The sequence below is a fragment of the Sarcophilus harrisii genome, chromosome X, assembly GCF_902635505.1.
Source record: "Sarcophilus harrisii chromosome X, mSarHar1.11, whole genome shotgun sequence".
In the NCBI taxonomy this organism is placed as follows: domain Eukaryota; kingdom Metazoa; phylum Chordata; class Mammalia; order Dasyuromorphia; family Dasyuridae; genus Sarcophilus; species Sarcophilus harrisii.
This window is the reverse complement of record NC_045432.1, coordinates 9,725,575-9,741,856: the sequence shown is the minus strand read 5'-3', so window position 1 is coordinate 9,741,856 and position 16,282 is coordinate 9,725,575. Positions and strand designations below refer to the sequence as shown.

General features: G+C 39.1%; 1 protein-coding gene across 1 annotated transcript in view; it reads right to left on the bottom strand.

Annotated features, from left to right (window-relative positions):
* The window catches only part of LOC111721579 (vascular endothelial growth factor receptor kdr-like), a 181,784-nt gene that overhangs the window by 97,272 nt on the left and 68,230 nt on the right, over window positions 1-16,282 (bottom strand). The window contains exon 3 of the mRNA XM_031944963.1: window positions 10,868-11,088. Coding sequence (XP_031800823.1) covers window positions 10,868-11,088 — 221 coding nt within the window. The remainder of the gene's footprint in view (window positions 1-10,867; window positions 11,089-16,282) is intronic.

The following is a 16,282-nucleotide window of genomic DNA, read 5'->3' as shown; positions in this document are numbered from 1 at the left end:
ATGTTTACATCTCTATATGGCAAAATGATACTCGTAACTCTTGAGAATTGTACCTTTGTCAGAGCAGTTGGAAGGATTATACATAGAGGGTATGGGTATGAGTTGAATTTGATGTGATAATAGAAAAAAAGAAATCAGAGGTGGAAAAAGGATTGTAATGGGGAAAGAAAAAAGGAGAGGTAAAGCGGGGATAAATTATAACACATGAAAAAGACCTATTACAGTTGAGGGAAAGAAGTGAAGGGGATGAGCACTGTTTGAAACAATCTCATCAGATTTGGCTCAAAGGGAGGATGATATACATATGTAGTTTGGTATAGAAATTTATCTTACCATATAGGGAAATAGGAGAGGAAAAGGGAAGGCTGATAGAAGGGAGGTCAGATTGAGGGAGGTGGGGGTCAAAAGCAATACACTGGTGAGGAGGTAAAGGGTGAAAGAGAGAAAGTTATAAATACTGGAAAATAGGATGGCAGGAAATAGAGAGTTAATAATCTTAACTGTGAACGAGAATGGGATGAACTCTCCCACAAAGCAGAAGCAGATAGCAGAGTGTATTAAAAACCAGAATCTCAAAATATGTTGTTTACAGGAAACATATTTGAAGTAGAGAGATACATATAGAGTAAAAGTAAAGGATGGAGCAGAATCTATTCAGCTTCAGCTGAAATTTTTTTTAAAAAGCAAGAGTTGTAATCCTGATCTTTGACCAAGCAAAAGCAAAAATAGATCTAATTAAAAGAGATAAGAAAGGAAACTCCATCTTGCTAATGGGTACCAGAGATAGCGAAGTAATATCCATACTAAACATATATGCACCAAGAGGTATAGCATCCAAATTCTCAGAGGAGAAGTTAAGTGAGTTGCAAGAAGAAGGATAGCAAAACTATATTAGCGGGGGATCTCAACATCCCTCTCTCAGATGTAGATGAATCTAACCACAAAATAAATAAAAAAGACGTTAAGGAGGTGAATATAATTTTCCAAAAGTCAGGTATGTTATATTTTTACCATGTTTAACATATATTGGATTATTTGTCATCTGGGGGAAGAGGGAGAAAGTTGGAACACAAGATTTTGCAAGGGTTAATGTTGAAAAATTATCTGTGCATATGTTTTGAAAATAAAAAGCTTTAATTAAAAAAAAGAAAAGTTAGTTATGATAGACCTCTGTAGAAAATTGAATGGGGATAGACAGTGGCCCATGGCACCTACACAAAAATTGACCATATTATTAGGGCATTAAAACCTCACAAACAAATGCAGAAAGGCAGAAGTAATAAATGCATCCTTCTCAGATCATGATGCAATAAAAATCACATTCAATAAAAAGCCAGGGGTAAATAGACCAAAAAGTAATTGGAAGCTAAATAATCTAATCCTAAAAAATGAGTGTGTCAAACAACAAATCATAGAAACAATCAATAATTTAATCCAAGAGAATGACAATAATGAGACAACATGCCAAAACTTATGGGATGCAGCCAAAGAAGTTCTTAGAGGAAATTTTATATTTCTATATCCTTATATGAATAAAATGGAGAAAGAGAGGATTAATGAATTGGGCATGCAACTACAAAATCTAGAAAAAGAACAAATTAAACCCTCCTCCAATTAAATACCTAATTAGAAATTCTGAAAATCAAAGGAGATTTTAATAAAACTGAAAGTAAGAAAACTATCGAAATAATAAACAAAACTGAGAGTTAGTTTTATGAAAAAAAACAACAATATAGATAAACCTTTGGTTAATTTCATTAGAAAAAGGAAAGAAGAAAACAAAATTACAAGTATCAAAAATGAAAAGACTGAACTCACCACCAATAAAGAGGAAATTTAACCAATAATTAGGAGCTATTTTGCCCAACTGTATGCCAATAAATCTGACAATCTAAGTGAAATGGATGAATATTTACAAAAATAAAGTTGCCTAGTTTAACAGAAGAGGAAATAAAATATTTAAATAGACCCATTTTAGAAAAAAAAATTAAACAAACCATCAATGAACTCCCTAAAAAAACTTCCCTAAGAGATCATAAAAATGATAAAAGGACCCACATGTGCAAAAATGTTTATGGCAGCCCTTTTTGTAGTGGCAAGAAACTGGAAACTGAGTGGATGCCCATCTATTGGAGAATGGCTGAATAAGTTATGGTATATGAATGTTATGGAACATTATTGTTCTATAAGAAATGATCAGCGAGATGATTTCAGAAAGGCCTGGAGAAATTTACATGAACTGATGCTGAGTGAAATGAGTAGAACCAAGAGAACGTTGTACACAGCAACAAGAAGATTATACAATGATCAATTCTGATGGATGGGTTTCTTTTCAACAGTGAAGTGATTCAGGTCAGTTCCAATGGACTAGTGATAGTGAGAGCTATCTGCACCCAGAGAGAAGACTGTGGGGACTGAGTGTGGATCACAACATAGCATTTTCACTTTTTTGTTATTGTTTGCATTGCTTTTTGTTTTCTTTCTCATTTTCTTTCATTTTTGATCTTATTTTTCTTCTGCAGCATGATAATTGTGGAAATATGTATAGAACCGCACATGTTTAACTTTTATTGAATTACTTGCCATCTAAGAAACGGGGTGGGAGGAAGAGAGGGAGAAAAAAATTTGGAACACAAGGGTTTTTTTTGGCAAGGGTAAACATTAAAAACTAACTATGCATATAGTTTAAAATAAAAAGTTCAAAAAAAAAAAGGAAAGAATCTCCAAGGCCAGATGCATTTGAATTCTATCAAACATTTGAAAAACAATTAATTCCAATATTATATAAACCATTTGGAAAAATATGTGAAGGAGTCCTACCAAATTCCTTTTATGACACAGATATGGTGCTGATATTTAAACCAGAAAGAACCAAAACAGAGAAAGAAACTTATAGACTAATTTACCTAATGGATATTGATGCAAAAGTCTTAAATGGAGTATTAACAAAGAGATTACAATTTATCACCAGGATAATACACTCTGACCAAGTGGGATTTATACCAAGAATGCAGGGCTGGTTCAATATCAGGAAAACTATCAGCATAATTGACTATATCAATAACCAAACTAACAGAAATCATATGATTATATCAATAGATGCAGAAAAAGAATTTCAAAAAATCCAACACCCATTTCTAACAAAAACACTAGAAAGCATAGGAATAAATGAAATTTTCCTTGAAAAGATAAGTAGCATCTACCTAAAACCACAAGCATTACGTGTAATGAGAATAACCTAGAAGCATTCCAATAAGATCAGAGGTGAAACAAAGTTGCCCAGTGTCACCACTATCATTCAGTATTATAACTAGAAATGTTAGCTTTAGCAATAAGAAAAGAAAAAAAAATTAAAGGATTAGAATAGTAACTGAGGAAACAAATTATTAATTTTTACAGATGATATGATGGTATATTTAGAGAATCCTAGAGAATGAACTAAAAAACTACTAGAAACAATTAACAACTTTAGCAAAGTTGGAGGATTATTAACATAAACCCAACATAAATCATTGGAATTTCTATATGTCAGCAGAAAAGCCCAGCAGCAAGAGATAGAAAGACAAACGCCATATAAAATAACTATATATAATATTGAATATTTGGGAGTCTACTTGCCAAGGCAAAGTCAGGAACTATATGAACACAATTAGAAAACACTTTTCACACAAATAAACTTAGATCTAAACAACTGTAAAAGTATCAATTGCTCATGGATCAGCTGAACTAATATAATAAAAAGGACAATTCTAAGTTAATGTACTTGTTTAGTGCCATATCAATCAAACTGCTAAAAAGTTTACTTTATAGAGCTAGAAAAAAATAATAACAAAATTCATCTGGAAGAACAAAGGATATCAAGGGAATTAATGAAAAAAATGCGAAGGAAGATAGACCAGCCGTAAGAGACTTAAAACTGGCAGTCATCAAAATCATTTGATACTGAGAAATAGAGTGGTGGATCAGTGGTCTAGATTAGGTATACAAGACACAATAGTCAATGACTACAATAATCTAGTGTTTGATAAACCCAAAGCCCCCAGCTTCTGGGATAAGAACTCACTGTTTGACAAAAATTGCTGGGAAAATTGGAAAATAGTATGGCAGAAACTAGGCAATGACAGACATCTCATACTCTCTACCAGGATAAAATGGGTTCGTGATTTAGACATAAAGAGTGATGCTATAAGTAAATTAGGAGAGGAAGGAATAGTCTTAACTGTCAGATTTGTGGAGAAGGAAAGAATTTATGGTCAAAGAAGAACAGGAGAACATTGTGAAATGCAAAGTAGATCATTTTGATTGCATTTAATTAAGTTTTTGCAGCCAAAGTTAGAAAGGAAGCAGAAAGTTGGGGAACAATTTTTACAGCCAGTGTTTCTGATAAAGGCCTCATTTTCAAAATATATGAGAACTGACTCAAATTTATAAGACAAGCTATTGCCCAATTGATAAATAGTCAAAGGATATGAACAGACAATTTTCAGATGGTGAAGTTAAAAATTCATTTCTAGTCATATGAAAAATGCTGTAAATCACTATTGATTAGGGAAATGCAAATTAGAACAATGCCGAGGTACAACCTCACACCTCTCAGATTGGCTAAGATGATGAAAAAAATAATGGCAAATGTTGGAGGGAATGTGAGAAAACGAATATAAATACATTGGTGGTGGAGTTATGAAATCAGCCAACCATTCTGAAGAGCAATTTGAATTCGTGACCAAAGGGCTATAAAACTGTGATACAGCAGTCTCACTACTGGGTCTGTATCCCAAAGAGATCATAAAAAAGGGAAAAGGACCCATATGTGCAAAAATGTTTGTAGCCGCTCTTTTTGTAGTGGGAAGGAAATGGAAATTGAGTGGATGCCCATCAATTAGGGAATAAGTTATGGTATATGAATGTAATAGAATATTATTGTTCTATATGAAATGATGAGCAGGTTGATTTCAGGAAAACCTGAATATATACATGAACTGATGCTAAATGAAGTGAGCAGAACCAGGAGATCATCGTATACAGTAACAAGAAGATTGTATGATGATCAAATGTGATGGATTTGGCTCTTTTCAATAATGAAGTGATTCAAGGCAATTCTAATAGACTTAGAATAGAAAATGCCAATCACATTCAGAAAGAGAACTATGGAGACTGAATGTGGATCGAAGCGTGGTATTTTCATCTTTTTGTTTATTTGTTGTTTTTTCTTTTCCCTGGTTTTTTTCCCCTTTTGATCTGATTCTTCTTGCACAACATGAGAAATACAGAATTTTGTTTAAAAGGATTGCACATATTTAACATATATCAGATGGCTGTGTAAGGGAGGGAAGGAGAAAATTTTAAAACACAAAATTTTACAAAAATGAATGTTGAAATCTATCTTTACATGTATGTGGAAAAATAAAATAATATTGAGGGAAAAAGAAAACCTCAAATCACAAAAGTTGGACATGACTGAAATCACTAAACAACAACAACTTATAATTAATACAAATTTCTACATTGGTGAAGGGAGAAAGTTAGATAGAATGTAAATGGGCCCAGAGGATAGTAGAACTGAAGGGGTCACTCCTTAGACATCATCTAATCCAACCTTCAAAGACTGCATTTGGGCCCTTGCTCAGATATTTACAGCTCTGTGACTTCAAACAAAACACATCCCTTCCTGGAATCTCAGTATCCCCCTCTCTTGAAAGAAGGTGTTGGGTATACACCCAACCTGGGTATACACCCAGACCTTTGGTCTTCTAGCTCTGACAATCTATGATTTGATATGTCTGCCTTTCCCCCAAAATATATCCTATTGCTCCAGCTAAAATAATCTGGGTGGTTCAATGGACTATAAATAGCCGTGGAGTCAAAAAACATGCCTCAATGTTCTACCTCAGACATATATTGGCCACCTCTGAGTGTCCTCTAGGCAAACATCTGAGTAACCAATCTGCACTGATCAAGGAAGTGTCTAACATTAGTGGGATGACGGGCCCAACCAACCCATCCCAACTAGACTGGAAATCCCTATGGGATCAGAACCACATCTTAATCTTCTTTTCATTTTATAGCATGCCTGGAACCATGAATTACACATGGATGATGCTAGAAAAATGTTTGTTGAATGGCAGACATTTCAACAATGTGAAGGAAAGGATGGTTAATTTTGACTACATTAAATTAAAAAGGTTTTGCAGAAAGAAAGCCAATGCAACCAAGATTGGAAGGGAAGCAAAAAGCTGAGAAACCATTTTGCAGCCAGTGTTTTTGATAAAGGAAAGGATGAATGAAAGATTCCTTCATTTGCTCAATCCAAATCAAATCTCTCCCTTCATAGTTTCTTTGATACCTCCCTAGGTTCATGGATTCTGAGGATTTAGAACTAGAAGGGATGTTAGTGAACTTGTAGGTTAATTCTTTCATTCTATAGAGGAAGAAACCGAGGCTTGTAATTTACCTGAAGTCCCAAAGATTTGTTATGTGGTAGTTCTGTAATGTTTCAGCAAGTCATTTAAAGTTTAAGCCTCAGTTTCCTCCACTATAAAATGGAGATGAAGGAAAATTAAGAAAATGGAAGAGCTAGAGATCCCATAGGAGCAATTTTCTATCTACTCTGTCAAATAATACAAGTTAAAATAGCTCCAAATTCAGAAGACTCAGCAATGGCAAGAAGACCAACTCATCAGTCCATTGGTCTGGGCACTTCAGCAGAATGACTTCAGGAGCCTCCTAAAGGTTTGTTTGTTCAAAAAAAAATAATTAAAAGCGATAAAAGCAATCAAAGAAGTAAAGACTGGAATAAGAATTTTTTTTGGAATAAGAATTCGTAAAGTGAAAATCAACAAGTTTAGCCAGACACTAAAGATTTTAGAACAAAAGATAAAATGACTCTTTCTATTAGTAGATTCTAGAAGGAAAAAAGACACCCAAAGGATTTTTTAAAAAGGAGACAAAGAAGGAAAAAAAAATTTAAAAAAGAATGGAACGTGACAGCTTTACAAACCATAATATTGAAGTGTAGGATAGGCTGCAAAAAAATTAATCTATTGATCAAAGGTCTTCTTAAAAAATATGAAAAGAAAAACTGAATGCCATCCTCCAGGAAATCATATGGAACCCCTTCCCGGAATTATTAGATGCAGATGACTAAGTTTGGGTCAAGGAAATCCCCAAGACATCAGCAGAAATAAACCTTGAATTTAAATTGTTGAGAAACATAGTCCATTTTTGGAATGACAATATCAAAGAACAAATCTTTCGTGGGAGAAGAAAAAAACTAGCTCGATTTTAAGAAAGAAACAGTCAGAATAGGCATCTTGGGATTACTCTGGAGTTACAAGAAATGTAAAATTGGAATGAGACATCCCCGAGAGTGAGAGACCTTAGCTGAAATGCCAACATAATAAATCTCAAAAGGGTGAGCCAAAACATCAAAGAATATGCTCATGAAAAGGAACACACTTGAATTATTTCTTCAAAGGAAACCAGGTGGTCTGGGCTTTAAACTTTGAAACTGAACAAAATGAAAGCTAAATAATTTCAGGTAGTAACAAAAGATTAAGAAAGGAATATTTATTTGCATGTAGAAAGGGTGACATAAAGACAGGAAGGTGGGGGGAGAGTGGTAAGTTTATTTATTCATAATTTGAAAAAACTCAATGAATGACAGGGAAAATGTAAAACCTACGCTATCAAAATTATCCTCGAAAATAGAGATAGAAGGCACTGTGCCAACTGCCTTTTCTGATGAGACACAAATTGCCCCAACATCCAAAAAAAGCATAAAAAGACATCTACAGTTCCCTCTCCCTAATGGATGAAGAAATGTTAAATAAAGTCCTGACAAACAGACTTACAGAAACACATTCAGAAAATAATTTCCAGTGATTGAATTGGAGTCATACCAAGAATGTAAGAATGATTCACAAACAAGAAAACAATAACCTTATATTTGTTGATCGTTAATGTGAAAATGAAAAACATGGATTCCTCATCTACCTGTAGGATCAACTAAGAACTTCCTTTTTTGACATTTAAAGTTCATCACACACACACACACACACACACACACTCAAACACCATTCATTTATAAATGTATATCTATAAATATATCAATAATACAAATTTGTTAAGTACCTACCTACTCTGCCAGGCACTGTGCTAAGCACTATATTACACACACACACACACACACACACACACATAACACACACAGAATTTGTCAATATATGTAAGTATATATGCAATAGATATAAATACATATACATATATATGGAAAACATTTCTCTCAGACTAAGTGAAAGAGAAAATAGTAATTTGCATTGAGAGAGGAAATTGCTCACTGAGAGTTCCTTGTATTGATAAAATCACAGGCCTGGTCAAATAAATAAGCAAACAAACAAAAGCAAAATTAACCCTATAAATAACAAAAATTTAGCAAACCACAATTATGTCAATGATTGCAGAAAAAAGCTTTTGATTAATTTTAAATCTCATTTGGTACAAACCTTAAAAGTATAGAGATCGAAAGCTTCTTCTCTAATGTGATCAAAGGCATGCATTTAAACCCAAAAGGTAGCCTTGTTTGCAATGGAGAAATGCTATAAGCTTTCCCATTAGGAACAAGGATAAAGCAGGACTACCCTGTTTTCCTATTATTTGACATAGTTCTCAAAATGTGAGCTATAATGGTAAGACTAGAACAAAATGAAAGGTGTAAACAGTTATAGAGGCTCCATACTAGCAGTGGGCTTCTTCAAAAGCTAGGGAGCTCCTCCAACATTGGAGGTTTTCAGCAAAGGCTAAATGATTCCTGTAAGGGGTACTATAGAGGGGATTGTGATTCAAATATGATTCAGACCGATGCCCTTGCAAGTTCCTCCCGGCTCTGGGATTCTCTGCTCCTGACTAACGAGGGATGTGTAATGAGGAGACCCTGCAGCTCAGTACCAGTACTGGGAAGCTTCAGGGGACTGGGGAATGGCTGGGTGAAAAAATTAGCCCCCTAATGGAATTGACAGCTCATTTAGGAAAGGAGAGGGACAATGACTCCGTAGGAACTGACTATGAGGGCCTGCAGCACATTTCCAGGAGAAGACGCCTGCTGTGGCCCAGGAATGGGAGGCAGCAGCCATGGTGTGCTCAAAGAGGAAATCCGAATTCCAATTGGAGCAAGGGGGAGGTCCTGGCCCCAGAGAGCACACTAGGAGGTGCTGGAGAAAAGGACCAGGTGGGAGGCACCTTCCTCTTCAGCTGGAAGGAAAGGACCTCCAAAGCCCTCCCAAATGTCCAGCTCAACTTTCAAGGCATCCTTGGGGAAAGGATACTAGCTTTAAATGACCCCAAAAGATAGGGAGAGAAAAAGAGAAACGGCCTCTAAGCACAGTCTAGGGAAGGAACAACAGTGGCAGACACTGTGAGGTGGGAAAAAGGCCATTGGATCTGGAGGGGGTTCGAATGCCTACCCTTTGATACTTATTAGCTGTGTAATGAGGGCCATCACTTCTCTCTGAGCCTCAGTTTCTTTTATCTGAAAAATAGGGATCATCCTTGAACTAGCTAATCTACAGGATTGTAGTGAAGAATGTGTACAAAGCTTAGAAAGCTCATGAATTTTATTGGAAGGGGATAATCTTTTTGGTGGAAGTTCTTCTAACTCCCCCCACCCACACCAAGCTTCTCAGCTCCTCTGATTCTTTCCTCATCCACACTCTAGTAGGAGGCCAAGGAAAGGACTGTTTAATATGGCAGAAGAGGCAGAATTCAAAGTCAGGTTCTCTTCCAAATCTAGTGTAATTGTGGGACCTTGTATAAGGTACGTCTGGGTTTCGATTCCTAGCATCTCTGCAAAAATGAGAAGGAAGGAAACAAATCTTTATTAAATGCCTACAATATTGCAGGCACTGGGCTAAATGTTTACAAATATTGCCTCATTTGAGCTTCACTGCAACCTTGTGATGTGGTGCAGTTATGATCCCCCTTGACAGATGAGGAAACTGAGGCAGAGAGAGATTAAGTGACCTGCCCAAAGTCACACAGATAGGAAGTATCTGAGGCCAGATTTGATTCAAATCTCCCTGATTCTAGGATAGTACTCTGTCTACTTCTACACACACACACACACACACACACACACACACACACCTCTTCCAGTTTTGCTCTTCTCTGTTCTGTAATCCCTCCTGACTCTGCCATTCTCTCTTCTAAATTCAGAGCTAGAATGATGGCTGAGTTCAAACAGCTGCTGGGTCTGGATTCTAAGGGCCTGGGTTCAAATCTGGTTTCTTACCACTTTGTATCTTCATGACTTTGAGAATGTTCCTTCATTTTTCTAGGTCTCAGTTCCCTTTTTTAGAAAATAAAGTGCCAACCTATTGTTTCCCATCTTGTACGGGCAAAGGTAAGGGAGGGAGGAAGAAAAATTTGGAACACGAAGTTGAAATGAAGATTGCAAACTATCTTTACATGTATTTGGAAAATAAAATACTATTGAAAATTTTTTTAAAAAGAAAAGAAAGTACTTAGACCAAATGGCCTCAAAAGTTCCTCCCCTTCCTAAATCTATGACCTAAGAGTCTCATTTTTCAGAGGAAACTGAGACTTTAAAAGATTAAATGTCTAACCCAAGGTCTCAAAGAAATTAAGAAAACTTGGATACAAATCAATTCTCTAACTCCTTCCTCATCCATTTACTTTCACATTTTGCCACGCTGCCTTAGCTTGGATTTTGGTATTTTTTGGCCCATGAGGTATACTCCTTTCTCCTCACTAGCGCCGGGAAGATACCGAACCTATCTGCATGCCTGATGGCCCAGAGAGCATGGCATGGCAAACACTAGCACGTGGGAGCAGAGAGAGAGAAGACCACACTCACTTTTGACATACACGTACACCCTGGTCGTGAAGCTCGGGTCCTCCGAATCAGGGATGTCCTTGTAGCTGCAGGTGAAGTAGCCAGTATCACTGGCCACCATGCTGAAGATGGTGAGCTGACTGCAGATGAGCAGAGCATCATTAGGACACGGGTGCTCAGCTATGCGAAAGGAGCTGCTGGAGGAGCTGTTGACCCAGTGCCAGACTAGTGGGGCAGATCCCCTGTCGAAACAAAGCAGAGAGACACATTTTCAATCACAGCTGGGGTAGGATAATCATTCGGAAATGTAGTCTGTCTTAGCTCCAACCTCCAGGATAAGTGGTAGATGGAGGTCCTATCGGGAGAGCCAGCAGGTATAACCTTAGACGTACAGCAGCTGTGGGAAACTGAACCTAGAGCTAGAGAGCTAGCCCAGGCTTCCCCAAATTTCTCCCAGAGAACAGTGGGAAGCCAATGGGTGGTCACTCGCTTTTGAAGGGTCTTCTTGGAAGGAAGACTGTATGCCATCTATTCTGTACTATCCTGTATGTGTCTATGTGCAAGTTACCCCCCTCCTTAGAGCGGACTATCCCTGAAAACCGGAATTGTTCGGGACTTTGTCTTCCCAGCACCTAGGATGGGACCCAGTACCCAGTAAATGCTTAATAAATGTTTGACTGAATGAATGGAAGAATGCCTTAAGTGTCTATTGTTCAGGCCTTCATCACTTCCCAGGAACCTCCTAATTGGTCTCCCCGCCTCAAGTCTCTCCCACATTTAATCCATCATCTACATAGCTGCCAAAGTGATTCTGAAAACACAAGACTTGATTGGTCACTTTCCCTAAATTCCAGTGGTTCCCTATTACCTCTGGGGTAAATGACAAACTACTCTGGCTGGCTTCCCAATCTGGATTCCATGTAACCTTTCCAGAATGAATCTAAAGTCTGGCCTTTTTTCGCATCCCCTCCATTCCAGTGGAGCTGTTCTTCTGGCTTTATCTCACACAGGATGCAACTGCTTGGGATGCTTTCCCTCCTCACTTCCCTTTCCTAGAATTCCTAGTTTCCCACAGTGCTTAGCTCAAGGGTCACCAACTTCCTACACGAAACCTTTCCTGATCCCCCACCAACTTACTACTCTTCCCACCAAAATACTTTCTATTTATTAATTTTCTTTCTTTCTACCTATCGAGCTATCCATCTGTCTAGGCATCCGGATGATGTTTCAGTGGATAGAGTATCAGGCAGGACTAGAGTCAGGAAGATCTGAGTTCACTCTGTCTGCCTCGATTTACTTATCTGCAAAATGAGCTAGAGGAGGAAATAGAAAACTACTCTAATAGGTTTGCCAAGAAAACCCAAAAAGTGGGTCACAAAGAGCTGAACAGAACAAAAATGACTAAACAACAAAATCTCTTTCTCCAGGTATTTATCTTCACATGTTGTCTCCACCTAGGGAAGATGAGCTCCTTGACAACTAGCATTTGTAGAGTACCTGCCATATGCCAGGCACTGTGCCAAATACTTTACAAATACAACTGTTTGATCTTCATGGCAGCACTTGGAGGTAGGTACTCATATGACCCTCATTTTATGGGTGAGGAAACTGAGGCAAATAGGATTAAATGACTTATCCAAGGTCTCACACCTAGTAAATATCTGGGGCTGGATTTGAACTCATGTATTCCTGATGCCAGTCCCCATGTTTTATGCATTGTGGTGCCACCTAGCTGTTCCAGAGGGCAAAGACTATCATTTTTGCCTCTATTCCCAGCACTCAATATAGTAAGTGGCACATGGTAGATACTTAATCAATGTTTCTTGATTGACTAATGGAAAACACTACCCTAAGCACCAGGAAAGCTGTGAAGCTTAGATGACATGCAATCCGTGATTGCCGGGCACTCAGAATTTATCGCTTTGCATTCTCTGCACAGGGTAAGAAGACACTGTCATGTTGAACTGAAGCCTCTCTGGCATCTTAACGCAGGAGAAAACAGAACGTGCTCGTTTCTCCTTTGCTCGCTGAGGAATATATTGCCTTCCTCCAATATTCTTGCCTGTGGTCATACCAGTCTCCTACGTTTGAGTCAGGGAAAGAATTGATTCCCCACAGCAGTAGCGGTCCGACCTTATGACCTGAAGCTTGTCTAGGCCAATTAGAATTCACAGAATCCTGAGCTAGCATTGTTCTCAAGGGCTCCATGGTTCAACCTCCTTCGTTCCCCAGTGCAGGGAGCCGAAAGTCTGAGAGGGAGACAGAGAAGGGTCTTTGCCACTTCCATCCCACGTGCGAGGCCTTAGGTGAGCTGATATTCTAGCTGGGACCGCACACCCAGGGTTTTGCCCACTGTGTCACTTACCCATCTGACTGAATCCAACTCACTCGACAGTCCTTTATGAAACCACTACTCTGTGCGGAACATTGTGTTGGAAGGGGTACAATGCTGAAATCAAAGCTTCTTAAATTGGGGGTTATGACCCCATAGGATGTCATGGAACTGAATGTGGGGTCACAAAATCATGATTTCCTATCGTAAATGTTTAATTTGAATACCTATTTTATATACTTGTGTATCTATCTCTAAATATCTCTCTTTATAAATATACCTATATACCCAGGGTCACCCAAAGATTTCTCAGCAAAAAGGGTTGTGAGTGGGAAAAGTTTATAAAGCCCTGGTTTAAATGAGATCCACCTTAGCTTTCTTTCTTTTTTTTTTTAATTTTAAAGTAATTTATTAAGGGAGCAAATTTATTGTTACTCTTTTTTTTTTTTATAACTTCTTATTGACAGAACCCACCCTAGCTTTCTGACCAAGATATCCATCTTCCTGAATAGATAAAAGTTCCTACAATGTCTACCTACTCCATCAGAAATCTGAAACCAAAATGATCTCAGAACTCAGTGAGAAACCACAGTAAGTGATTCATTTTACTCCTGAACTTTACAAAGAACTGTCCAGCGTAGATCATCCTCTCCTCCATGATCCTCTTTTCTCTGCAGGATTTCAGGCCACCCCTCTCTCCTGTTTCCCCTCCTCCATCTCTAACTGCTCCTTCTTTGCCTCCTTTGCCGGATCCTCCTCCAGATCACCCCCTCTAACCACGGGTGTCCCCTGGGCCTTCTCCTCTTCTCCTTCTATGCTACTTCATGGTGGGTTCATCAGCTACCATGGATATCATTACTTTCCATGTTGGTGATTCTCAAATCTACCTACTTCCCATAATCCTCAGCTTGTTCTTTGATCTCCCATCTCTAATCGATTACTCTTCAGACAGCTCAAACTATGTCCAGCAGACATCAGAAGCTCAACGTTCCCCAATCAGAGCTCGTTATCCTTCCCCCCACCCCCCTTCCATCCTCCCAGTCCTTCACTGACAACCTAAGCACCACGCTGGACTCCTGTCTCACATCCCGCCCCCGGATCCAAGTTGTTGCCAAAACCCTGCTGACTTCATCTCAGCAGCATTTCTCCAGTCCATCCCCTTCTCTCCTTTGGCACTGCCCTGACCCTGGTGCAGACTTCCCTCACCTCGCTTCATTATTGCAATAGCTGCTTAGGAGGAATGGGCTCCTTCCTTTAAGTCTTTCCTCATCTCAATCAGTCCTCAATTCAGCCACCAAAAGTGCCGAGCCCTCGTGCCTTTCCCATCTTCTTGGCCCTTATTCCCCTACACATACTCCAGTGACCCTGACCTCCCGGCTGTTCCAGGAACAAGAAACTTTACCTTTCCACTCTGGGCATTCTCTCTGGCTGTCCCCCTGGCTTGGTAAAATCTCCCTCCTCCTCTTTGACTACCGACCTCCCCGACTTCCTTTAAGTCCCAACTAAAGTTCCATCTCCTAGAGGAAGCCTTCCTCAACCTTCTTCATTCTGGTGCTTTCCCTCTGCTTCATTATTCCCATTTATCCCAAATGGAGCTTGCTTTGATTCTATTGGTTTTTATGTTTTCTTTCCTAGTAGACTGTAAGCTTCATGAGGACAGGGACTGTGGCCAGGGTAGTCAGTGTTATGTAGGAAGGAAAGTTTATCAGGCACTGTGCTACATGCTTTGCAGATATCTCATTTATTCTCACAATAATGTTGGGAGGTAGATGCTATTCTCGCTCCCATTTTACAGTTGAGGAAAGTGAGGCAGAGATGTTAAATGCTCAAAGTCACACTGGTATCAACCATCTGAAGCTGGCTTTGAACTCAGGTCTTCCAGACTCTGAGTGCTATGCTATTTAAGGCCCAGGAAAGTCCCACTTCCTATAGGAAGCCTCCCCCAGTGCCTTTAAATTCTAGTGCCTTCTCTCTGTTCATCATCTCCTATGTCCCCTCTATATAGCTTGCTTGTACACAGTTATTTGCAGATTTATTCCTCCATTAGATTGGAAGCTCTTTGAAGGCAGGGACTGTCTTTTTTCTCCTTTTGTATTCCTGGAACTTAGCACAGTGCCTGGCACATAGTAGGTGCTAAATAAAAATCTATTGACTTACTGGTTGATCCAGGAGCCTGCCAAGAAAGGGGGAAAGTATGGGTATAAGTGACTCCAATGCTGATATAAGTATATCTGGCCTTTCTGAGAAGAACCAGATCCATGTAACCTGCAAGACCTTCTGTCCTGAGGGAGCAAAAATGGAGGAGCCTCAGCCCGGGACAGAGAGAACAGAATGCAGAGTGAGCCCAGCAGGGCTGTCTGCCCTCGCCCATATGCATGTTTCTACCTCCTTCAAGACTAGACAGGTCTCTTTTTTTGGTTTCTCTAGCACCTGGGCCTGGCACTGAGAGGGAACGTAAATCCATGTTTCAAAAACATGAGAACATGAAAAACATGTCCGGTTGACTGAATGACTGTCATTAGCCAAGGATACATACATGTTAGAACTGCAAAGAAAGCAAATATTTTGTGGTACAGTGGGAAGACCACTGGCTTGAGACTCAGAGGATCTACAACCTGAGTAAAAAACTTCCCTGCCTGGGCCTCAGTTTCCTTTTCTGTAAATTGAGAATGAAATAAAATGGCCTCAGAGGTCCTCTCCGGCTCAAGTCCCTCCAAGGACTTTCTGGTCACTTGGCCACCTCGTGCCAACATGGAGTTCCTAATTCTGCGGCTTCTCCAAGATGTCTTCCTGGAAATCAGGTTGGATTACGTTAAGAGTTCTGGGAATATTCTGGGAAAGCAGCACTGTGGTCCCGGGGAATCCCCTGAGACTCTGGCAGATGATTCTCATGCCTTGGACCAGTTGTGACATTCCCAGTCGCAAGGTCTCTCCCCCACCATCTTCCTGGGGAGAAATAAGCAATGTGTTGGATTCCCCAATGTCCTGACTAATTTTCCTATCCCATATTCATGGCCTGGCCCCTGGGGACCCATTTCCTCAGGCTTTTAATCTTTGACACGTTAGTTTAAGAAGTAGAGCCCTGCTTGGTATCTGGAGGCACT